Source organism: Aquarana catesbeiana, linkage group LG09, assembly GCF_042186555.1.
Source record: "Aquarana catesbeiana isolate 2022-GZ linkage group LG09, ASM4218655v1, whole genome shotgun sequence".
In the NCBI taxonomy this organism is placed as follows: domain Eukaryota; kingdom Metazoa; phylum Chordata; class Amphibia; order Anura; family Ranidae; genus Aquarana; species Aquarana catesbeiana.
In genome coordinates this window covers 233,476,791-233,502,533 of record NC_133332.1, presented here as the reverse complement: position 1 = coordinate 233,502,533, position 25,743 = coordinate 233,476,791, and the positions used below count along the sequence as shown (strand labels likewise).

Sequence of the window (25,743 nt, the reverse complement as noted above, 5' to 3'; positions counted from 1 at the left end):
GATATATACAGATAGATATATACAAAAAAAAAAAAAAAAAATATATAGATAGACAGATAGACCTGGTTAAGGTGGGGATATACTGTCTGTAAACCATGGCTGTAGCAGGACACAGTGCTGGGACCCCTTGTGTGGTATACAGTCAGGAGATGATGTGTAATGAGCACATTGTCGGGTGAATGACTGAAGGTTGATTCCCGGGGCACAGAAGAAGCAGGTCACCCTCCCTTCCTCCACCTGCAGTCTGATCACAGATCACTGTACAAGGTGCTGCTGTATAGTGGACAATGGGGCAGGCACTGACAGGGTAACACACTCACTGCTCCGATCACAGTACCTTACTTAATGCTTCCTTCATTGTATCTCTTTGATGATCAGTTGAAGACAGCGGCAGTGGAGGAGTCCGCTTCTCATGCTTCCTCCGCTCGGGCGCACTGACACAGGGAAAACCGGAAGTGACATACTAACTAGCCTGTCACTCAAAGCACCCGGCTCATACTACGGGCGCCGGGCGGATGCTGTTCATTTGGATTGTGCCGCAAGGCGAGTTAAAAGCCCTCAAATGAAGCGCCTTGTCTGCAATCTCATGCTTGCATAGACGTGGCGCAGTGCACTGTGTCCGGCGCCCGAACACAGTGCACTTAAGGACCTTTTTTTTTTTTTTTTTTTTTTTTTTTTTTAAAGGGCCATTTAAATTTTTTTTTTTTGTGACTGCCTAGAGGGGGGTGGCACCCGTGTGCCCCCTACGGACAGGCCACCACTGTATACAGTATATATCCTCTAATAGCACTGGCGTAGATAAGGGGGTCCAAACCCCCCCAGAGCATCAGTCAATTTCACAGCAGCCAGGCTGGACTCAAATGAAGGTGTAGAATCATCTCAAGGATGATTTAGAAGAAATGGACAGCACCTGAGTTAAAGCGGGATTCCGTCCCTGAAAAAAAAAATTAAAAGTCAGCAGCTACTAACACTGTAGCTGCTGACTTTAAATAAGTACTTACCTGTTCTGGGTGCCTGCGATGTCGGCCGCCCGAGGCCGACCCGTCCCTCGGCTCTCGGGTCCTGACACCGCCATCCTAAGTAAGGGAAACAGGCAGTGGAGCCTTGTGGCTTCACTGCCAGTTTCCTACTGAGCACGCGCGAGTGGCGCTCTGGGAACACACACAGTTCCCAGAAGACAACGGGGCCGCTCACCGAGGAGCAGAACACGCCACGGAATAGGAAGAGGCAGATTAGGAAGACTGCCTAGCAACAAGCTTTTAGGTAAGTTTAAAAAAAAATTTTTTTTTTCAAATGTTTTTTTTTATTTTTTTTTAGGATTTTTGGTGATTTTTTTTTTCAGGGTGGCCCTCCACTTTAAATATGAGTGTCACAGCAAAGGGTCTGAATACTTAGGACCATGTGATATTTCAGTTTTTCTTTTTTAATAAATCTGCAAAAATGTCAACAGTTCTGTGTTTTTCTGTCAATATGGGGTGCTGTGTTTATTATTAATATTGAGGAAATAAATGAACTTAATTGATTTAAGCAAATTGCTGCAATATAACAAAGAGTGAAAAATGTAAGGGGGTCTGAATACTTTCCGTCCCCACTGTATACTGTATTTATACACTACAATTTGTCACAGCATGGCAGGTGTGCTAATTATTATTCTCTGGGTACTCAAGGCTGAACCCCCCCAGGAAAAAAAATTACCGTATTTATCGGCGTATAACACGCACTTTTTTCCCCTTAAAATCAGGGGAAAATCGTGGGTGCGTGTTATACGCCGATCCCCGCTAATTGTGATCTACATTCACATAGCATGTCGTTTTAAATATGGCGCCACGGAGTTCAGAGTGACTGCTATTAGAGGATATATACTGTATATACTATTAGAAGAGATATACTGTATATACTATTAGAGGATATATACTGTATTTACTATTAGAGATGAGATATACTGTATATACTATTAGAGGAGAGATATACTGTATATACTATTAGACAGGGCTGTAGATATTCGGCTCTTTCCGGCGCCGCTCACAGTCATACCCAGTCCCGTCATTGGACCTGTGTTATGTCCATCATAGGACTGGACTGTGAGCGGCGCCAGAAAGAGCCGAAAAAAAAAGGAATACACTTGACTATGTGTATCTCGGCTCCAAGCAGTCACTGTGATTTCGGCGGTGCTCGTTCAGCGCCGCCGAGTCCCTCCGAACCCCGCGGCGCCATATTTAAAACTACATGCAGCTATGTGTATGTCGGCGGCGGCAAGCATGGGCACTGGGGGCAAGGCTGCACTGACCACTGGGGCAAAGCTGCACTGACAAGGCTGCACTGGGGCAAAGCTGCACTGACAAGGCTGCACTGACAAGGCTGCACTGGGGCAAAGCTGCACTGACAAGGCTGCACTGACAAGGCTGCACTGACGAGGCTGCACTGGGGCAAAGCTGCACTGACAAGACTGCACTGGGGCAAAGCTGCACTGACAAGACTGCACTGGGGCAAAGCTGCACTGACAAGACTGCACTGGGGCAAAGCTGCACTGACAAGACTGCACTGGGGCAAAGCTGCACTGACAAGACTGCAATGGACACTGGGTCAAGGCTGCACTGACACTGAAAAGGCTGCAATGACACTAACAAGGCTGCAGATGAACACTAATAAGGCTGCATTGATGGGCATTTTAATGTAAGTTTTTTTTTCCTTAAACTTCCCTCCTAAACTTGGGGTGCGTGTTATACGCCGATAAATACGGTATCTACAGCCCTGTCTAATAGTATATACAGTATATCTCTCCTCTAATAGTATATACAGTATATATCTTCTAATAGTATATACAGTATATATCCTCTAATAGTATATACAGTATATCTCTTCTAATAGTATATACAGTATATATCCTCTAATAGTATATACAGTATATCTCTTCTAATAGTATATACAGTATATCTCTTCTAATAGTATATACAGTATATCTCTCCTCTAATAGTTTATACAGTATATCTCTCCTATAATAGTGTATACAGTATATATCCTCTAATAGTATATACAGTATATCTCTCCTCTAATAGTATATACAGTATATCTCTCCTATAATAGTGTATACAGTATAGATCTTCTAATAGTATATACAGTATGTATCCTCTAATAGTATATACAGTATATATCCTCTAATAGTATATACAGTATATCTCTCCTCTAATAGTATATACAGTATATCTCTCCTCTAATAGTATATACAGTATATCTCTCCTCTAATAGTTTATACAGTATATCTCTCCTATAATAGTGTATACAGTATATATCCTCTAATAGTATATACAGTATATCTCTCCTCTAATAGTATATACAGTATATCTCTCCTCTAAGACCCCTTTCACACTGGGGCGCTTTGCAGGCGCTATAACGCTAAAAATAGCACCTGCAAAGCGCCCTGAAAGAGCCGCTGTTGTCTCTCTCTGGGCTTTCACACTGGAGCGGTACACTAGCAGGAAGGTAAAATAAGTCCTGCTAGCAGCATCTTTGGAGCGGTGAAAGAGCGGTGTGTATACTGCTCCTGCCCATTGAAATGAATGGGCCGCGTGGCTATACCCCTTGCAGCAGTGCTTTGCAGTGGTTTTAACCCTTTCTCGGCCGCTAGCGGGGAGGTAAAAGCCCCCCCGCTATCGGCTGAATATCGCTGCAAAATTGCCGGTAAAGCGCCGCTTTAAAGCGCTTTACCGCTGATGCACCCACCGCCCCAGTGTGAAAGGGGAGCAATAGTATATAAAGTATATCTCTCCTCTAATAGTATATACAGTATATCTCTTCTACTAGTATATACAGTATATCTCTTCTGTCTGTTATTCTCAGAGTGGATTAGATATTTTGCTCCCTAACCATATAGTTGGTTATTTATATTTACCACTGCATAGCTATATAAGAATAAATTGCCTTTTTTTAAAACTTTACATATTAACTAAATTATACACCACACTTTTTAAGGTTATTAACCGATTAATCAAAACAATAATCGGCCAACTAATCGATTATGAAAATAATCGTTAGTTGCAGCTCTAGCTAGAACCCCTGGCAAGGTTTTTGTTTCTGTCTGTGTCCCACTAGAGGGATTTTCCTTCACTTCCTGTCCTGGAGACACAACAGGTAGTCGGACCAAATTCCTGCAAGGTCAGGGAAACCACTTTGTTGTTGCTGGGACAGGTTTGTGCTTTAAATACACTCTGCCTGGCTGCCTCTGATAACATTCTGCTGATCAGTAAAGCCAGAAGCCCTTCTCTGCAGATTTGTTGTGAGTAAGTGACTCCAAGTATCATAGCTAAACAGATAACAACTTCCAGATTTCACAGGAAAGAGTTGACAGTGGACAGTGCAGACTTCAGTCAGTCTGTTAGATGGAAGGATGAGCAGGGGAGTGCTCCTTGCCATCCTAGGTTACTGGGCTGTGTGTTTCTATTGATGCACACAGCGTAAGGAAACACAACTCTAGTCTCTGCATACAAAGGTGACTCCATAGGATGCAGCAAGAGAAAGGAGCCAAGCTGAAATAGGAGACCGACAGCAGCTTAAACCGGAAGAGAGGCAAGGATTAAGCCCTCGTTCACATTGGAGCGACAGGTCAACTAGCATGACAAGTCGCACCCTATTGCCGGCAACCGCACTGTTCAAATTGGTGCAATGCCGACCTTGCAGTGCCACATTGGTTTGAAAAAGTAGTTCCTGCGCTCGTTTTCATGATTTCGGGTGCGACTTGCATAGACATCTGTGCATGAAACTGGAAGTCGCACTGACAAGTGGCTTTGAGATCAAGCGATTTCAGATGAAGCTGCACAGATGTCTTCCAAGTCGCACTCGAAGTCGCACTGACAAGTTGCTTTGAGATCGAGCAATTTCAGATGAAGACGCACAATGTCAATGTGAACGAGGGCTAAAAGAAGCTGAATAATAAGTGATTAGCCACTTGCCACCCGTCATGTGACCTCCTCAGGTTTCAGTGATTATACTGACACCTGCAGGCATCATCCTAATATTACAATTTTCAGCCAGCGGTTCCCTTTATTGTAGTAGTGATTCAAGTGGCTATAGAACCACTCGGTCACTTCTACAGGTGGCAGAAGGGAGTCACCCCGCATTTTCCGGACTCTCCTGTCCCATTGGGGAGCCCAGAATCGCTCTGACCGGCGACATCTGCAGCAGTGAACAGAGAGAGCGAGAGAGAGGAACTGACATTCCTCCCTCACTGTGAGGTAAGAAACCAGAAGGAGGATTTGGTCGCTTCCGGATTCGGTTGGATGTTTGCACGCCGCTCCTGGCTTGTACAAGCATCTGATCAAACCGATCTTGGTTTGATCAAATGCTTTGGAGGCCAGAGAAGACATCTGGTTTCTAATAGAGGTCTCTCCATAAAGAGGACCTGTAATGCTTATTGCTATCACTCTGGTTGTTGTTCATAACATAGCAAAATATTCATCAAAAAAATATTAAAGGGACAGTGAAAAAACGTTTTAAATAAATTACATTTTTTTTTTAAACCACCTGCTTCCCAGGCTTGTTCTAAAACTTCCCTCCTACATGTAAAAATCATATATATATATTTTTTAATTATTTTATTTTTTTTTTTTAACCACTTGCCGACCGCCGCACGACTATATACGTCGACAGAGCGGCACGGGCAGGCAAAAGGACTTACAGGTACGTCCTTGCCTGCCCGCGGTCGGCAAATCTCCCCCGGCGATCGGTGGTGAGGGGGAGGCCATCCATTCGTGGCCCCCCCCTCGCGATCGCTCCCAGCCAATGGGATCATTTCCCTGCCTCTGTATTGTACACAGAGGCAGAGGAAATGATGTCATCTCTCCTCGGCTCGGTATTTTCCGTTCCGGGCCGAGGAGAGAAGACTGCAATGTGAGTGCACAACACACACACACACAGTAGAACATGCCAGGCACACAAAACACCCCGATCCCCCCCCTGTCACAAACTAACACCAAGCAGGTTTTTTTTTTTTTTTTTTTTTTTCTGATTACTGTATTGGTGTCAGTTTGTGACAGTTACAGTGTTAGGGCAGTGAGTGTTAGGCCCCCTTTAGGTCTAGGGTACTCCCCTAACCCCCCCTAATAAAGTTTTAACCCATTGATCACCCCCCGTCACCAGTGTCGCTAAACGATCATTTTTCTGATCGCTGTATTAGTGTCGCTGGTGACGCTAGTTAGGGAGGTAAATATTTAGGTTCGCCGTCAGCGTTTTATAGCGACAGGGACCCCTATATACTACCTAATAAATGTTTTAACCCCTTGATTGCCCCCTAGTTAACCCTTTCACCACTGATCACTGTATAACCGTTACGGGTGACGCTGGTTAGTTCGTTTATTTTTTATAGTGTCAGGGCAACCGCCGTTTATTACCGAATAAAGATTTAGCCCCCTGGTCGCCCGGCGGTGATATGCGTCGCCCCAGGCAGCATCAGATTAGCGCCAGTACTGCTAACACCCACGCAGGCAGCATACGCCTCCCTTAGTGGTATAGTATCTGATCGGATCAATATCTGATCCAATCAGATCTATACTAGCGTCCCCAGCAGTTTAGGGTTCCCAAAAACGCAGTGTTAGCGGGATCAGCCCAGATACCTGCTAGCACCTGCGTTTTGCCCCTCCGCCCGGCTCGGCAGAGCCCACCCAAGTGCAGTATCGATCGATCACTGTCACTTACAAAACACTAAACGCATAACTGCAGCGTTCGCAGAGTCAGGCCTGATCCCTGCGATCGCTAACAGTTTTTTTGGTAGCGTTTTGGTGAAATGGCAAGCACCAGCCCCAGGCAGCGTCAGGTTAGTGCCAGTAGCGCTAACACCCACGCACCGTACACCTCCCTTAGTGGTATAGTATCTGAACGCATCAATATCTGATCCGATCAGATCTATACTAGCGTCCCCAGCAGTTTAGGATTCCCAAAAACGCAGTGTTAGCGGGATCAGCCCAGATACCTGCTAGCACCTGCGTTTTGCCCCTCCGCCCGGCCCAGCCCAGCCCACCCAAGTGCAGTATCGATCGATCACTGTCACTTACAAAACACTAAACGCATAACTGCAGCGTTCGCAGAGTCAGGCCTGATCCCTGCGATCGCTAACAGTTTTTTTGGTAGCGTTTTGGTGAACTGGCAAGCACCAGCCCCAGGCAGCGTCAGGTTAGTGCCAGTAGCGCTAACACCCACGCATGCACCGTACACCTCCCTTAGTGGTATAGTATCTGAACTGATCAATATCTGATCTGATCCAATCAGATCTATACTGGCGTCCCCAGCAGTTTAGGGTTCCCAAAAATGCAGTGTTAGTGGGATCAGCCCAGATACCTGCTAGCACCTGCGTTTTGCCCCTCCGCCCGGCCCAGCCCAGCCCACCCAAGTGCAGTATCGATCGATCACTGTCACTTACAAAACACTAAATGCATAACTGCAGCGTTCGCAGAGTCAGGCCTGATCCCTGCGGCCGTTAACAGTTTTTTTGGTAGCGTTTTGGTGAACTGGCAAGCACCAGCGGCCTAGTACACCCCGGTCGTAGTCAAACCAGCACTGCAGTAACACTTGGTGACGTGGCGAGTCCCATAAGTGCAGTTCAAGCTGGTGAGGTGACAAGCACAAGTAGTGTCCCGCTGCCACCAAAAAGACAAACACAGGCCCGTCGTGCCCATAATGCCCTTCCTGCTGCATTCGCCAATCCTAATTGGGAACCCACCACTTCTGCAGCGCCCGTACTTCCCCCATTCACATCCCCAACCAAATGCAGTCGGCTGCATGAGAGGCATTTTCTTTATGTCCTCCCGAGTACCCCTACCCAACGAACCCCCCCAAAAAAGATGTTGTGTCTGCAGCAAGTGCAGATATAGGCGTGACACCCACTATTATTGTCCCTCCTGTCCTGACAATCCTGGTCTTTGCATTGGTGAATGTTTTGAACGCTACCATTCACTAGCTGAGTATTAGCGTAGGGTACAGAACTGCACAGACTAGGACACACTTTCACAGGGTCTCCCAAGATGCCATCGCATTTTGAGAGACCCGAACCTGGAACCGGTTACAGTTATAAAAGTTACAGTTACAAAAAAAGTGTAAAAAAAAAAAAAAAAACACAAACAAAAATATAAAATAAAAAATAATAGTTGTCGTTTTATTGTTCTCTCTCTATTCTCTCTCTCTCTATTCTCTCTATTGTTCTGCTCTTTTTTACTGTATTCTATTCTGCAATGTTTTATTGTTATTATGTTTTATCATGTTTGCTTTTCAGGTATGCAATTTTTTATACTTTACCGTTTACTGTGCTTTATTGTTAACCATTTTTTTGTCTTCAGGTACAGCATTCACGACTTTGAGTGGTTATACCAGAATGATGCTTGCAGGTTTAGGTATCATCTTGGTATCATTCTTTTCAGCCAGCGGTCGGCTTTCATGTAAAAGCAATCCTAGCGGCTAATTAGCCTCTAGACTGCTTTTACAAGCAGTGGGAGGGAATGCCCCCCCCCCCCCCAACGTCTTCCGTGTTTTTCTCTGGCTCTCCTGTCTCAACAGGGAACCTGAGAATGCAGCCGGTGATTCAGCCAGCTGACCATAGAGCTGATCAGAGACCGGAGTGGCTCCAAACATCTCTATGGCCTAAGAAACCGGAAGCTACGAGCATTTTATGACTTAGATTTCGCCAGATGTAAATAGCGCCATTGGGAAATTGGGGAAGCATTTTATCACACCGATCTTGGTGTGGTCAGATGCTTTGAGGGCAGAGGAGAAATCTAGGGTCTAATAGACCCCAATTTTTTCAAAAAAGAGTACCTGTCACTACCTATTGCTATCATAGGGGATATTTACATTCCCTGAGATAACAGTAAAAATGATTAAAAAAAAAAAAAATGAAAGGAACAGTTTTAAAATAAGATAAAAAAGCAAAAAAAAATAAAGAAAAAAAAAAAAAAAAAGCACCCCTGTCCCCCCTGCTCTCGCGCTAAGGCGAACGCAAGCGTCGGTCTGGCGTCAAATGTAAACAGCAATTGCACCATGCATGTGAGGTATCACCGCGACGGTCAGATCGAGGGCAGTAATTTTAGCAGTAGACCTCCTCTATAATTCTAAAGTGGTAACCTGTAAAGGCTTTTAAAGGCTTTTAAAAATGTATTTATTTTGTTGCCACTGCACGTTTGTGCGCAATTGTAAAGCATGTCATGTTTGGTATCCATGTACTCGGCCTAAGATCATCTTTTTTATTTCATCAAACATTTGGGCAATATAGTGTGTTTTAGTGCATTAAAATGTAAAAAAGTGTGTTTTTTCCCCAAAAAATGCGTTTGAAAAATCGCTGCGCAAATACTGTGTGAAAAAAAAAAAATTAAACACCCACCATTTTAATCTGTAGGGCATTTGCTTTAAAAAAATATATAATGTGTGGGGGTTCAAAGTAATTTTCTTGCAAAAAAAAAATAATTTTTTCATGTAATCAAAAAGTGTCAGAAAGGGCTTTGTCTTCAAGTGGTTAGAAGAGTGGGTGATGTGTGACATAAGCTTCTAAATGTTGTGCATAAAATGCCAGGACAGTTCAAACCCCCCCCCAAATGACCCCATTTTGGAAAGTAGACACCCCAAGCTATTTGCTGAGAGGCATGTCGAGTCCATGGAATATTTTATATTGTGACACAAGTTGCGGGAAAGAGACAAATTTTTTTTTTTTTTTTTTGCACAAAGTTGTCACTAAATTATATATTGCTCAAACATGCCATGGGAATATGTGAAATTACACCCCAAAATACATTCTGTTGCTTCTCCTGAGTACGGGGATACCACATGTGTGAGACTTTTTGGGAGCCTAGCCGCGTATGGGACCCCGAAAACCAAGCACCGCCTTCAGGCTTTCTAAGGGTGTAAATTTTTGATTTCACTCTTCACTGCCTATCACAGTCTCGGAGGCCATGGAATGCCCAGGTGGCACAAACCCCCCCCCCAAATGACCCCATTTTGGAAAGTAGACATCCAAAGCTATTTGCTGAGCAGTTTAGTGAGTATTTTGCAGACCTCACTTTTTGTCACAAAGTTTTGAAAATTAAAAAAAGAAAAAAAAAAATTTTTTTTTTGTCTTTCTTCATTTTCAAAAACAAATGAGAGCTACAAAATACTCACCATGCCTCTCAGCAAATAGCTTGGGGTGTCTACTTTCCAAAATGGGGTCATTTGGGGGGGTTTGTGCCATCTGGGCATTTTATGGCCTTCAAAACTGTGATAGGTAGTGAGGAGTAAAATCAAAAATGTACGCCCTTAGAAATCCTGAAGGCAGTGATTGGTTTTCGGGGCCCCGTATGCGGCTAGGCTCCCAAAAAGTCCCACACATGTGGTATCCCCATACTCAGGAGAAGCAGCTAAATGTATTTTGGGGTGCAATTCCACATATGCCCATGGCCTGTGTGAGCAATATATCATTTAGTGACAACTTTTTGTAATTTTTTTTTTTTTTTGTCATTATTCAATCACTTGGGACAAAAAAAATGAATATTCAATGGGTTCAACATGCCTCTCAGCAATTTCCTTGGGGTGTCTGCTTTCCAAAATGGGGTCATTTGGGGGGGTTTTGTACTGCCCTGCCATTTTAGCACCTCAAGAAACGACATAGGCAGTCATAAATTAAAGGCTGTGTAAATTCCAGAAAATGTACCCTAGTTTGTAGGCGCTATAACTTTTGCGCAAACCAATAAATATACACTTATTGACATTTTTTTTACCAAAGACATGTGGCCAAATACATTTTGGCCTAAATGTATGACTAAAATTGAGTTTATTGGATTTTTTTTAGAACAAAAAGTAGTAAATATCTTTTTTTTTCAAAATTTTTGGTCTTTTTCCGTGTATAGTGCAAAAAATAAAAACGGCAGAGGTGATCAAATACCATCAAAAGAAAGCTCTATTTGTGGGAAGAAAAGGACGCAAATTTCGTTTGGTTACAGCATTGCATGACCGCGCAATTAGCAGTTAAAGCGACGCAGTGCCAAATTGTAAAAAGTGCTCTGGTCAGGAAGGGGGTAAATCCTTCCGGGGCTGAAGTGGTTAAGCAGAGACCCTAGAGAATAAAATGGTGAGTGTTGCAATTTTTTTTATTTCACACGGTATTTTCGCAGCATTTTTAAACGCAAATTTTATAGGAAAATACACTTTAATGAATTTAGGTGCACACAAACACAATGGGAGGAGATTTACTAAAACTAGAGTGTACAAAATCTGGTGCAGCTCTCCATAGAAACCAATCAGCTTCCAACTTGTATTGCCAAAGCTTAATTAAACAAGCTGAAGTTAGAAGCTGACTGGCTACTATATACAGCTGCACCAGATTGTGAGTGCATATATTTTAGTAAATCTCTCCCAATATAATACAAATTGTTTAGTAAAATATAAAATGTTGCGCAGAGTAAATAGATACCCAACATGTCAAGCTGTAAAATTGCATACACCTATGAAATGGCGCCAAACTACGGTACCTAAATAAAATCTCTATTGTCTTTACAGGTTACCAGTTTAGAGTTCTGGGGCTACAATTATTGCTCTGACGTTCACCATGATACCTCACATGTATGCTGCGACTCCCGTTTACATATGCATGCAGGACTGACACATTTGTTCGCCTTTGTGCGCAAACATGGGAGGATGGGACGCTTTAACCACTTGCCGCCCACCATCAAATGACGGCAGGGTGGTGCAGCTCTCATTCTGGCGCAGTCAGTGTCGGGCTCCTCGATCGCAATGGAGAACCCAGAGAGGCACCTGAGGGCGGCGGGACAACCTTTCCTGCCGCCTGTAAAAGCAAACCAGCAGCTACTTAGCCACTAGGATGGCCTTTACATTAAAGGGAATCGCCGGCTGAAAACAAAATACTGGGATGATGCCGGTAGCTGTGACATCATCCTGGTTGAACCACTTCTACTCAAGGAGGTATGGGTATTTTAAGGTGTGACATGTTAGGCATCTATTTACTCGGCATAATGTCATTTTTTTTATAGTTTACCAAAATTGGGTATCAATGTGTTTGTGTTCACTTAAATTAATTAAAGTGTATTTTGTCCAAGAAATTTGCTTTTGAAAAACCACTGTGCAAATACTGTAACAAATTGCAACACCCACCATTTTATTTTCAAGGGCATCTGATTTAAAATATATAATGTTTGGGGGTTCTAAGTAATTTTCTAGCAAAAAAAATTATGATTTTTTTTTTTTTTTTTACTTGTATGAGAGAAATGTCAGCATTTGCCTGGGTGGTAAGTGATTAAATCTTCCGCTGAAAGTGATTTTAAAGTGATTGTAAAGGCTCGACCCTTTTTTTTTTTTTTTTTTTTTTTTTTATAACAAACGTGTCATACTTCCCTCCACTGTGCAGCTCGTTTTGCACAGAGTGGCCCTGAACCTCATCTTCTGGGGTCTGCTGGGGGCGCTTTCGATTCCTCCCTGCATCAGACAATCCCCTAGGAGAAGCGTTCTCACGCGCGGGTGGGGGGGGGGGTTGGGGGGGTACCTTGCGGGCACGCTCCCAAGTCCAGCATTTGAGTCCATACACAAATGTGCCGAACTTGATCCGGGCGCCCGAGTCATTGGATTTGATTGACAGCAGCGGGAGCCAATGGCTGCATTGCTATCAATCTATCCAATCAAGAGCCGAGACCCCCGTGGAGAAAGGGAGAGCGGGTCTCTGCCGACGGAAATAAGGGGCTCAGGTAAGTAAAACAGGGGGGGGGGGGGCGGTCACTGCCAGGTGTTTTTTTTCACCTTAATGCAAAGGATGCATTAAGGTGAAAAAACATGAGGGTTAACAACCCCTTTAAATTGAGGGATTTATATCACTTTAGAAACAGAAAATAATGTCTCTGACTGCAGTATTTCAATTTGGAGCTATCCCCTGCAGTACCTCTTCTCAGGCACAAGATGCCGCCAGTCTTCCTGACTGAATGATATTCAGCAACATTCAAACCTCTTCCTGTGTCAACCTACCAGCCAGGGATCATGGTACTCCTGGACAGCACAGTGTTCAAGATCATTATGTGAGGACCACATTGTCTAGGGCAGGGGTCTCTAAACTTTTCACTCTGAGGGCCACATTGTAGATTTTACAACTATCTGGAGGCTGAAGAAAAAAATCTGTTATTTTTATAATTGAATGAATACAATTTAAAAATTCACATCAGGCACTTTGCACATCTGTGTCCCCCATCAGAGGATCCTTGCTCACCTGTGTCCCCCATCAGAGCCTTTCTGCACCTCTGTGTCCCCCATCAGAGCCTTTCTGCACCTCTGTGTCCCCCATCAGAGCCTTTCTGCACCTCTGTGTCCCCCATCAGAGCCTTTCTGCACCTCTGTGTCCCCATCAGTCTCCTCCATATCTGTGCCAACTGTATCTGTGTCTCCATGAGAGTTTCCTGGATATCTGTGTCCTCAGTGTTGGCACATTCATGTCCAGCACATTGCCATTTACATTGCTGTCATCTGCCTCCTACATTGCTGTTACTGGCACAGTACAGCACTCCTGTACCTCCCTTCTCCCGTCTGCTGCTACACAAGCAGGCTAAATGCGAAAGGATCGCTAATATAAATAGCGGGCAGGAGCTGGGAGGTGCTGCGCTGATGACATCCTGGCGGTCCAAGCAACTATTCCACAGCACAGCGTGGCATAGCCAGGGGGTTGGGTTGAGTGGTTTTGTCTGCTGTTTGGCGGGACTTGCTGCCAAGATCAGTGAGGGATTCCTAAAGCAAGCTGACCAGCAGTGCTGTGTCGACAGTATCTGAGTGAGCTGCAGGCCAGAGAAAACATATAAGCAGGCCGGAATAGGGCCGCGGTTTGGAGACCCCTGGTCCAGGGGATAGGACCACCCCCACAACTTCCTAGGAAGGGCCTATGATGTCACTGTACTGGTGAGAAGACTGTAGGAAAGAAGGCATGTATAGCTGGATTATTTTTTAAGCTGTGATGGGTGGGTGGGTAAGTGAGTTGGGGGGGGTGGGCTTCAGGTAGAGAGGGAGGACAAAGACTGGTGGCAAAAGTGGGGTTGGGTTTTAGGAATTCCTTTTTGTCTGTGTATAATGTGTTCTTTTTTTCTCTACAGGACTCCCAAAGCAGTTTAGCCAGTCATTTAATATAGTCGCAGAGGAGCAGGAGGGCGATGGTAAATTCAGTACTGATGGGCCTGAGCCTGGTATATTATATCCTAATCACATTCCCACCAACACGCTGCAAAAGCTGTTGCTATCAGCGGGCTCTGCGGTGATGTCACTGTATGATCCATATAGACACGGTAAGTGCCTTTAGCAGATAAGGAGTGAGCCATTGCAGAGAGTCTAAGGCATGGGCACTCAACCTGTGGCCCTCCAGCTGTTGTGAAGTCCCATGAGGCATTGCAAGGCTGACAGTTACAAGCATGACTCCTAAAGGTAGAGACATGATGGGACTTGTAGTTCTGCAACAACTGGAGGGCCACAGAGTGCTCCCATGGTCTAAGGGTCATTCATAGCTCTACATCACCATGCTGCATTAGGTGCCATTCCTCTGAAGTGTTGTCATTGTCACATTTTATTTGCAATTTGTAAAAATGTTGCTAACAGTGTATGTTTTGCATGAAAAAAAGTATGTTTTGCATGAAAATAATAAGGGTACTTACATTTTAACTACAAATTTTAGGGTTAAAAAACAAGTATTATTCCGTGATTTGTCTGTTTTATGAAGGCACCAGAATCAAGTGTGTGGTATAAGGCCCTTTTCACATGAACGGACCGATCAGGTTTTTTGGATGGACCCAATCGGACTATCCATTGCTCTCTATGGATCGGCGGATGTCAGCGGACATTGACACTCGCCAACAACCAATCCGATCCTGTCTGCTAGAAACAGATGGATGGGGATCACATTCCCTATGTTCTCAGCTGCATAAGAGCTGGGGGAGGAGAGGCAGCAGCACACCGATCTTCCCAGTGAATTGCTATACAGCGGGGGGGTATCGGGACAAGTCTGATCATTGGAGGAGAGCAGGCTTCCCAGCATAGGAAAGCAAGGGGACGAGCAGGAACACCAGGGATTTCACACAAAGGAAGCAATACAAAGAGAACAGGATATTTTCTCATACAAGTACATGGTACAGCAGGCACATATCAGGAATATGAAGTGTTGGGGGTAACAAACGCTTTAACCCTGGACAGTTTACAGAAAATCACATGTGGGTGCTCCCTTCCCACCTCTCGTGTAATAAGGATCTAATGCTGGTTGAGGGTTCATTCGGATGGCTGCTGAGACCCATCTTCAGTGCCCAGCCGCATTTACTGTGTGTTCATCTACTTCGGAGCGGTGTGCAGGCTGCACGGATATAGTCACTTGTCAAAATTTGACATCCAGGCAGGTACGGGTGCATGGATCTAAACGCAGACACTGTGTGCTTGGATCCATGCACCTACTCCTGCCTGCATGTCAAATTTTGACATGCGACTGTATCCGTGCAGTAACTGCATCTGCATCCACTTCTATGGGCTGCCTACACAGATCTCCAAGGTAGATGCACACGCAGAAAAAAGCAGCTCAGCGCGGTGGATGGGGTTTAGTGTCAGTCCAAATAAGCCCTTAATATAGGTGGCATGTAATAGACACCATTTCCATATTCCTCGGTCTTGCAGGCTTCCTCCTCACTGGCTCCGGCATTCATGGCTGGTTCCATGAAAACACTCCTGTCCTCAGTCAGTGGGCTTCCCTTACCATTCTCATCGAGTACAAAGCAGGACCAGCGTTCTTGCAATGTATGTGAGGACATTGAGGGCCCGTCCACAAATGGGGGATGGTCCAAGGGGTCAGAGTGGGGTCCTGGGTAAGACAGCTAGGTGCCAAGGGAATGCAGTTAGGTGAGTATTCCTCTGTATTACATCCCCTAGACCAGGGGTTATCAACTCGTGTGGTCCTTGTAGCCCTCTGATGTGGCCTGCGACCTCAAACCAGGGAAGCTCATGCCCGTGTTCTGGGATGGTGGTTCGGCAAGCCCAGATCATGATCAACAGGTTGCCGACCTGCCATCCCAAAGCACCAGAGTGCATGGAGCCGGCATGGTAGCGAAGGAAGCAGGATCCACATAAGCTGATACTTCCTCTGTAGTGCCAGCTCTGTCCCAGGGTGATACCATGATACCAAGCGGGACCTTTCTAGCAGCCCGGAGAGCAATGCCAGCAGAAGCTGGAAGAGGATAAGGTCAGTGTATTAAACATCACATACAGTACACTGCACTCGTGCAATGGGCATATTAGCACTTATAAAAAGGGTTTGCTTTCACACAGATCTCCCAGCGCAGTGCACCTGAGGCTTTCCTGTGGGTGAGCTGCACCGAGCCAAAGACTTCTATTCCATCCTGCGGGTTTGGTGCGCTTTCTGAAAATGCACCACACCCGCAAAATAGAATAGAAGTCTACTACAAAGCGTGGTGCAGGTAAACCTTAGCTCATCAGTGTGAAAGAAGCCTTAAAGAGGGCTTAGGACAGTGAGGGCTCATTGACATTTTTGGTTTGGGGGGGTTGGTAAAACCCCATAGTTCATTGTGGCCCGCGACCGGTTGCCAAATCACTTAAGTGGCCCTTGCTCTTTATAAGGTTGAACACCCCTGCCCTGCCTAGACTAAGCAATCATTAGACCCTTCATATACAGAGTGGGGGAACTTAAATAGGATTTTTATGAGATGACTAGAGTTCTGCTTTAACCGCTTCCGGACTGCCCACCGCATACAATATCTCACAAAAGTGAATATTGTAAATATTTTATTATATCTTTTCATGTGAAAACACTGAAGAAATGACACTTTGCTACAATGTAAAGTAGTGAGTGTTCAGCTTGTATAACAGTGTAAATTTGCTGTCCCCTCAAAATACCTCAACACACAGCCATTAATGTCTAAACCGCTGTCAACAAAAGTGAGTACACCCCTAAGTGAAAATGGCCAAATTGGGCCCAATTAGCCATTTTGCCTCCTCGGTGTCATGTGACTCATTAGTGTTACAGGGTCTCAGGTGTGAATGGGGAGCAGATGTGGTAAATTTGGTGTTATCACTCTCACTCTCTCATACTGGTCACTGGAAGTTCAACATGGCACCTCATGGCAAAGAACTCTCTGAGGATCTGAAAAAAAGAATTGTTGCTCTACATAAAGATGGCCTAGGTTATAAGAAAATTGTCAAGACCCTGAAACTGAGCTGCAGCACGATGGCCAAGACCATACAGAGGTTTAACAGGACAGGTTCCACTCAGAACAGGCCTTGCCATGGTCGACCAAAGCAGTTGAGTGCACGTGCTCAGCGTCATATCCAGAGGTTGTCTTTGGGAAATAGATGTATGAGTGCTGCCAGCATTGCTGCAGAGGTTGTGGGGGTGGGGGGGGGGTCAGTCTGTCAATGTTCAGACCATACACCGCACACTGCATTAAATTGGTCTGCATGGCTGTCATCACAAAAGGAGGTCTCTTCTAAAGATGATGCACAAGAAAGCCTGCAAACAGTTTGCTGAAGACAAGCAGACTAAGGACATGGATTACTGGAACCGTGTCCTGTGGTCTGATGAGACCAAGATAAATTTATTTGGTTCTGATGGTGTCAATCGTGCGTGGCGGCAACCAGGTGAGGAGCAAGTGTGTCTTGCCTACAGTCAAGCATGGTGGTGTGAGTGTCATAGTCTGGGGCTGCATGAGTCCATAAATGCCAACATGTACTGTGACATACTGAAGTAGAGCATAATCCCCTCCCTTTGGAGACTGGGCCGCAGGGCAGTATTCCAACATAACGACCCCAATCACACCTTCAAGACGACCACTGCCTTGCTAAAGAAGCTGAGGGTACAGGTGATGGACTGGCCAAGCATGTCCTCTGACCTAAACCATATTAAGCATCTGTGGGGCATCCTCAAACAGAAGGTGGAGGAGTGCAAGGTCTCTAACATCCACCAGCTCCGTCAAGGAGGAGTGGAAGAGGACTCCAGTGGCAACCTGTGAAGCTCTGGTGAACTCCATGCCCAAGAGGGTTAAGGCAGTGCTGGAAAATAATGGTGGCCACACAAAATATTGTAATAAATAATGAAGGTCTTGTGTTTCTGCTAAACAGAAACATGGATCTCTGTTTTCCTCCAGTCACAGCATTCCCCCCACAGTTAGAAAGCACTCTCTAGGAGCACACTTAAGCCCTTGATCACCCCTGATGTTAATCCCTTCCCTGTCGGTGTTATTTATACTGTGACAGTGCTTTTATTTATTTTTTTCGCACTGATCACTGTATGGGTCAGTTCACAATGAGGCAGCACGACTTACAGCGCGACTGCCTCAGGCGACCCAGGACACGACTCAGCGGCGACTTGCAAAACGACTTCTGTATAGAAGTCAATGCAAGTCGCCCCCAAAGTCGTACAGGAACCTTTTTCTATTAGAACGGTTCCATTGCAGAGAATGGGACGCTACTTGTCAGGCGACTAGGTCGCCTGACAAGTCGTCCCAGTGTGAACCGAGGCTATTGGTGTCACTGATTCCCCAATAGTGTCACTCAGATTTGTCCGCTGCAATGTCACAGTCCTGCTAAAAATCGCTGATTGCTGCCATTACTAGTAAAAATAAATAAAAATCCATAAAAATATCCAATTGTTTGTAGACGCTAAAACTTTTGTGCAAACCAATCAATATACGCTTATTGGGATTTTTTTTTTACCAAAAATATGTAGCAGAATACATATTGGCCTAATTTGATGAAGAAATTTGATTTGATTTTTTTTTTTTTTTTTTTTTTTTAAATAGGATGTGTTTTATAGCAGAAAGTAAAAAATATTGTTTTTTTTCTTTTTCAAAATTGTTTTGTTTATAGCGCAAAAAAATAAAAACCGCAGAGGTGATCAAATACCACCAAAAGAAAGTTTTATTTGTGGGGAAAAAAAAGGACATCAATTTTATTTGGGTACAACAACACACGACCGTGCAAAAAATGGCCTGGTCAGGAAGGGGGTGAAACCTTCTAGGGCTGAAGTGGTTAATGGCAATTAAAGCACTGTTATTGGATTAGTGAATCTTAGCCCAGTGTAATGTAATCTATGTAAAATGAGTGGATTAGCCAGGGCAGAAAATGATCAATAATTTAGCGTTGATCGGCAACACTGAGATGCATTGTTCATATCCTTCAAATATTCATGAAAAAAATCCACTTTTTCCAATGAGTGTCATATTGATCTAATGGGTAGTGAAGTTGTGGGAGGGATCGATTGGAAGAGAAATCTATAATTTATCGTAGTGTGTATGGCCACCTTTAGTCTCCAGTAACAAGATGAAGCTGGTTTATATGAGAGGCACATAGGGGGTAGCGAGCCACATAAACAGTTTAATCACAACCTTACAGCCGGGCTTGGACCAATATTTCTGTCTCTAACCCACAGATATGATTGCTGTTCTCGGGGAAACCACTGGTGTCCAGGCCTTGCGAAGCCTCAGAGAGAAAATGAGCAATGATCCGGAGGGGATACAGATTCTACAGTGAGTTTCTGCTCCATAGACCATTGCTATAGGAAGTTTCATCTAGTTACTTTATTTGCAGTTTCCACCACTTGTTTTAGCTAAACATTTTTACCAGCAAAAGGACCAATCAGAGACATTGTGACATTCCCCATACTAAACATTACAAGTGTTTATCGGGAACAACACTCTTGTTGTACTAATATATAGTAATATCTTTTAGAGCTCATTTACACTTGCAGTTGGGGGGGCAGTAAAAACACGCAGTGGAGCTGTTTTTTGCTGCCCCCCATCCAATGCCTCTTTAAAATGTTACTAAACCCAGTAATATGAAAATAGTTCATCTGCCCCACACAGTGCCCACAGCTTATAAATTCTTTTTACATTAAAATACTGCCACTATATACCTTTTTGGCTGATCTATATATCACGGTCACATGATTAACTGCACAGTTTCTCCAGTGCTGAGTTCAGGTAGGAGGAGATTTCCACTACAGCCTGTATACACGCCCATATGTGTGATGCCAATATCATGTGACCTGGCTAGCTCTGAGATCAAGTAAATGTTCTCTCCAGCATAAGACACAACTGAGCATGTGCAGGTCGGCTACTCTGCCTGTATTATATGGCCTTCCACAGATAGTGCAGGAGGGGGAGGATCTGTGCATACAGAATATAACAGCCTTTTTACACAATGCAGATGATTAACCCCTTAAGTTCCACAGTGAGTATACCAAGCATACTATGCTGCATATACAGACTGATTTTACTGTTGTGGGTTTAGTAACACTTTAAGCTGGAAAGGCAGCGGACAGGGGATATAATTATGTCGCAGTGGTGATGCTTTTATCACAGCTACAGCAAGAATGAAATCCCCTGTCGCGTTCGGCGGGCAGCATCAGGTGCTGAACATGACCCATTCAAGTGAGTGGGGCTGCACTGCAACCAAATGCACTGCGGGTGGGCGTGGCATGGTGGTAAAGGCATTTAGATGCAATTCACACTTGTAGGATTTGAAAGTCATGCGACTTTGGAGTGCAACTTTGAATGTGACTTGTTGTCCCTCTGCAAAATCAGACCCACTGTTGCATGTAAAACATTCAGGTACAACTTTCATGCAACTTTTGAGGGTTAAAGTGTTACTAAACCCACAACAGTAAAATCGGTCTGTATATGCAGTAAAGCATGCTCGTTATACTCTCTGTGGAACCTAAGGGGTTAATCCTCTACATTGTGTAAAAAAGGCTGTTTTGATCCTGTCTTCTCTGATCCTCCCCTTTGTTTACTGTTCCCAATCCATCTCCTGATAGCACAGAGCCCTAGGAGTCACTTTGCACATGCTCAGTTTGGTGTGTACTGCTAGAGAATTTTTTTTTTTGGGAGTGCATGTGATCAGCACAGGGCCAATCAGCACTGTCCAGACAGAGAGTCAAGGGTCATGCAGTCTCATAGGACAGTCAGATGAGAATGACAGACACTGATAAAAGTCACAAGACTGCCATATACTGCTGATGAGAAAAGGTATTTAGCAGTTTATATTTACTGAAATAATTGCATTCCCATGTTCTGTGTACTGTGGGAGACCAGATATAGTGAATGCAGGGTCCTGGGTTTAGTTACTCTTAAACATTGATGTCTGTGGCCCTAAAGTTGCATGAAAGTTGGAACATAGTAGTGCATGAACTACTTTTGAAGTTGCTGTGACTTTAAGTCGCACATAAACAGTATGAATTGTTATCATTGGAAAACATGGGGTACGGCTTGTCATACAACTGATGTCCAATATCACGTGACAAATCACACACACACACGTGTGAATGGGGTGTTAGGGGGGAAAACAGGCAGCAAGGTGGAGAAAAAACATCTCCTCACAACTTGTCAAACACCCTTTGAAAAACGATCCACCATGGAACACACTTCTGAGGGCTAATGCTTGTGTAAGCTAGTCCTTAAAGCTAAACTCCAGGCATATATAAAAGATGCACATTATTCAGCTTTGTATTTATTAAAGTGGTTGTAAACCTCAGACATGAAATACAGTATGAACAATGCATATCCTTCTATAGTGTGTACTTGTCTCAGTTAGGAGCACTAATTGTCATTTCTGTCTGTTGCTTAATTACTCTGCTATCAGTACAAATCACTTCTGACAAGTTTTCCTGACACCAATAGAAAAATGGTGACAGGGGAGGGAGCGCCAGCTGATTGACAGCCTCAGCTCTGTTCCTGTGTGCTGTGTGGAGGAAGATGTGTCCCTTCCCTCCAATTAGCTGTCAGAGCTCTTCTCGCTGAGCTCTGCAGACTGTAATTTCAGCTCTTCCCTTTTTCTGACAGCTCAGACAAGCTCTATAAATTCCGAACTTTGAATGGATGTAGAGAAGGGAAAACTTCAGATAAACAGGTACAACTTATGTAGGAAGATTTGTTTTATCTCTTTGCATCACCTGAGGCCAGTCACTTCACTGGGTATAATATAGGGGTTTACAACCACTTTACTACATAATTATTTTTTTTTTTTTTTAATGCAAGAAGTGTAGGTACCTGCACTTGTCTGGTATGAGCCTCACGCAAACTACTATACAGTCTGTACAGCGAGCCCAGGGAGGGAGAGGGAAAGCAGCACAGGGAGGCAGGCAGGCAGGTGTGCTGCTGTGCAAGGAGTGTTTTGATAGGAGGAGAGATCAAAGTGACAGCATGATAAGCTCATCAGTGTGCTGCTTCTCCTTTCACCATCCAGTCACGGGGTGGGTGTGGGACCTGCAAGTGAAAGTAAAACTGCAGAAAAGAATCGTGTCACATCCCATCCCCTGCCGGACAGGACTGTGTGGTGGGGTAGATGTGCATAAATCCCAGGACTCTATTGCTGAAATACATCAGTGGCTATGGGCTTTGGTGAAACTGAAATATCAAGGGTCTAAACAGACCCCTGATGACTTTTGAGACAGAGAAAGAAATTGAGGACAGGGATTTCCCAGCCCCTTTTCTCTGCAGCCTGCAGTAAAAATAGTTTACTATGTTACAGTTAAGAGTGAAGGCAGGAGCGATTGGTACAGATCCCTCATGGTGTTCATTCAGAAAAAGGAGGCCGGTTAAAGAAATATTTACCAGCCCCTTCCCCGCTTCTGCAGAGGACGGAAGCTGGCAGCACTGCAGAGGGGAGATGCGAGGCAGGGGGAATTGGCACCGCACGGGGTGATTAGGGTGTGCCCAGGCACACCCTGTGGGCACACCTATGTTGCTTACGTGTTTGTATATCTGTTGAATGGTGAAAAGATCTTTTGGATGGTTTAATCATTTGCTGCTCTCCTGTAACTGTATCATGTCTATAGCGTGCACTGGTATCAGGTTTACAACACTTTAATAATAGTACAACATAGCAGAATGCTGTGCACAGACTTAATGCAGGCCGGGGCCAGCACAGTAATATATGCTGCTAGGGAGGGGGTTGTTAGAAGGACAGAAATTTAGGCGGAGGATCTAATGCTGGTAGATTAATTGAAACCCACCTTTGTGGGTTTTTTTTTTGTTTGTTTTTTTTTTTTTCTCGATGAAATCAAGCAAATGTAAGCATTGGTAGGGTCACTGTCCATCCTATATAAATCTGATCTGTCCTTGCAGAGAAAGACCACGGATTCGGATGTCCAATCTGGATATTGAGAAGTTCCGTGAGATGCCAGATGGAGCGTTTGGCAGAGAGTACGCCCGATTCTTAGATGTCAATGTAAGTTGTTTAACCACTTCAGCCCCAGTAAGATTTACCCCCTTAATGACCAGACCATTTTTTGCGATACCGCACTGCGTTGCTTTAGCTGACAATTTCACAGTCGTGAGACGGTGTACCTAAACAAAATTGATTTCCTTTTTTTTTCCCCACAAATAGAGCTTTCTTCTGGTGGTATTTTTTTATTTAAAATTTTTTGCGATACAAAAAAAAAAAAAAAAAGAGCAACAATTTTGGAAAAAAATATTTTTTTTACTTTCTGCTATAATACATATCCAAAAAAATGTGGGAACATATCTCCAGAATCTGAGAGCCACAAATCTTCTTTTCCGTAACAACATGAGGTGAAATTCAAGGCTTGGTTGGTTCAGTATTCAAAATCAGTGGTGGAACCATCGGATTACAAAATGCACTAAATTTTCAATCGAAAAATCATTCGGAATTCAACCCATGTATTACCTGTGTAAGTCTATATAGGTCAGGAAGTGAAAGGAAATCTCCCTAATGAGACAAAGATAACAAAAAAAATATAGGTTTTAGGCCTTCCCTACTTGATCAAAAAAAAAAAAAAAAAAAGAATTTTGGCTTTAGAATCAAAACTTTTTTTATTGACAAAAATAATTGGTAACGGTTTTACAATAAGGGGACATACATATTTCCCCATTCCAGAATTATACATTAACTCACACATGTACATATATACATAACTCGGTTACCTAGGATTAGACACATATAACTTCGTTTTTTATAGAACTTGAAACTAACACAAACAAAACTAATAAAAAAGTAAAAAAAAATAAAAAGAAGAAACAGGAAAATAAAAGCTAAGATAAGCTAACATAAAATAATATAAAATATTGTAAGGCATAGGTTCATTCCTCTAGGCTTATCTATGGGCCTTATTACGATATGAGTTACCTTCTGCACAGCATATGCATTATAGGAGAGGCCTCAGGCTCAAGAGTAATGCCTATTTACAGCAGTAGAGTCTTTATATCCGCAGCAGTCTATCATTATTAATGGGGGGGAGCAAGGTTGGGGTCATCCAGCCAATTTTGCCATATAAGGTCAAATTTTTTTGGAGCCTTCCGATGTCGATGTGCCAACTGCTCTCTAATAAGGAGTGAGTTGACATACGCGATCCACTGAGCCTTTGTAGGCACGTTATTGGCGAGCCAATAACGTGCTATGAGTTTTCTAGCCAAGTATAGCAGTCTAGTTTCCATTATATAAACGCCTTTTGGATACATTTCAGCATCAACCGAGCCCAGGAGACAAATCAAAGGTGTACATAAAATGGGCGTCTGTACTACAGCCGATACAGTCTGTGTGACCTCTGTCCAATATCTAGCAAGTTTTGGACAGCGCCATATCATGTGTATGAAATCTCCCCTGCATATTGCACATTTAGGGCATAAAGGGGAGTCTTTTTTGCCCCATTCAAATAGTTGTACGGGTGTACGATATGACCTGTGAAGTATAAACAATTGTGAGAGCCTGTGAAATGCCGCAATTGACACCACTGGGATCGACTCCAGGGCCATGTCCCACTGGTCATCGTCTAAGTCACCCACATCCGTAGACCCATGTGTTCTGCATTTAAGTGTGGTCGGATTTTGGATTGTGGCCACCAAGGTAGCATAGGCCCTGGATATCAACCCCTTGCGGTTGTCAGCTTGTAGGACCTCCTGTATCAGATAAGAACTAGTGAGAGTTAGGCTGACTGTCCGTGTTTGGGTCTGCAACGCATGCCTGAACTGGAGGTATTGAAAGAATTGGTTCCGAGTAAGAGAGAATTCCCTACATAGGTCTTCAAATGATTTGAGTATATTGCCATTATATAATTATGTAAAGAACCATATCCCTATATTTGACCAAGAGACGAATCCCTGTAATTTGATTAACTCAGGGTAGTTGGGGTTATTCCAAATGGGGGTAAACTCCATTGGACCATCTATGGTTAGTGCTTTTTTGACTGCCTTCCAAACCTTCTGGATTAGTATTGCCGTTGGAGAGGACGAGGGGATACCCGATAGACCCATCTCCAGATGAGAGCCAGCCGTTAATATGGGGTTGGTGCGAGTCACCAACTGTATAATGGGGTCGCCTGACTCATGTAGATCCCAGCCTGCAAGTTGTTGCAGCTGTGATGCTAAGAAATACATGTTGGAGTGTGGTACTGCCAGGCCCCCCCCCCCCCCCCCCCCCCTGCCAAATTGTAGTGTTGTTGTTAGGCTAATACGGGCTCTACCTTTTTTCCAAATAAGGTCGCAAAATTGGGTGTCAATCTTCTTAAACCATTTGTTGGGAATCCACATAGGTGAATTGTGGAAGATATATAAAAGTTGCGGGGCCCAGACCATTTTGATCAAATTCACCCTCCCTACTACCGACAGTGGAAGCTTGCACCATCCCTGGGATTTTACATGTTGTCTTTCCAGTAGGGGTGCCAGGTTCAGTTTCAAGTAGTCAATAGGGTTTGGTGATATCACTACTCCCAGATATCTAAAAGTGTTAACAATAGCTATTTGGGACGCCTCT

The 25,743-nt window shown here is 44.0% G+C and overlaps 1 protein-coding gene across 3 annotated transcripts in view; it reads left to right on the top strand.

Moving 5' to 3' along the window:
* COQ4 (coenzyme Q4) overlaps window positions 1-25,743 on the top strand; it is a 38,613-nt gene that overhangs the window by 1,987 nt on the left and 10,883 nt on the right. For all 3 annotated transcript variants that reach the window (XR_012236057.1, XM_073599948.1, XM_073599947.1), the window contains exons 2-4: window positions 14,088-14,276; window positions 19,406-19,502; window positions 23,100-23,202. Coding sequence is in view for 2 of the 3 variants with exons in the window: in XM_073599948.1 (XP_073456049.1) it covers window positions 14,088-14,276; window positions 19,406-19,502; window positions 23,100-23,202 (389 nt within the window). In the remaining variant the exon portion in view is untranslated. The remainder of the gene's footprint in view (window positions 1-14,087; window positions 14,277-19,405; window positions 19,503-23,099; window positions 23,203-25,743) is intronic.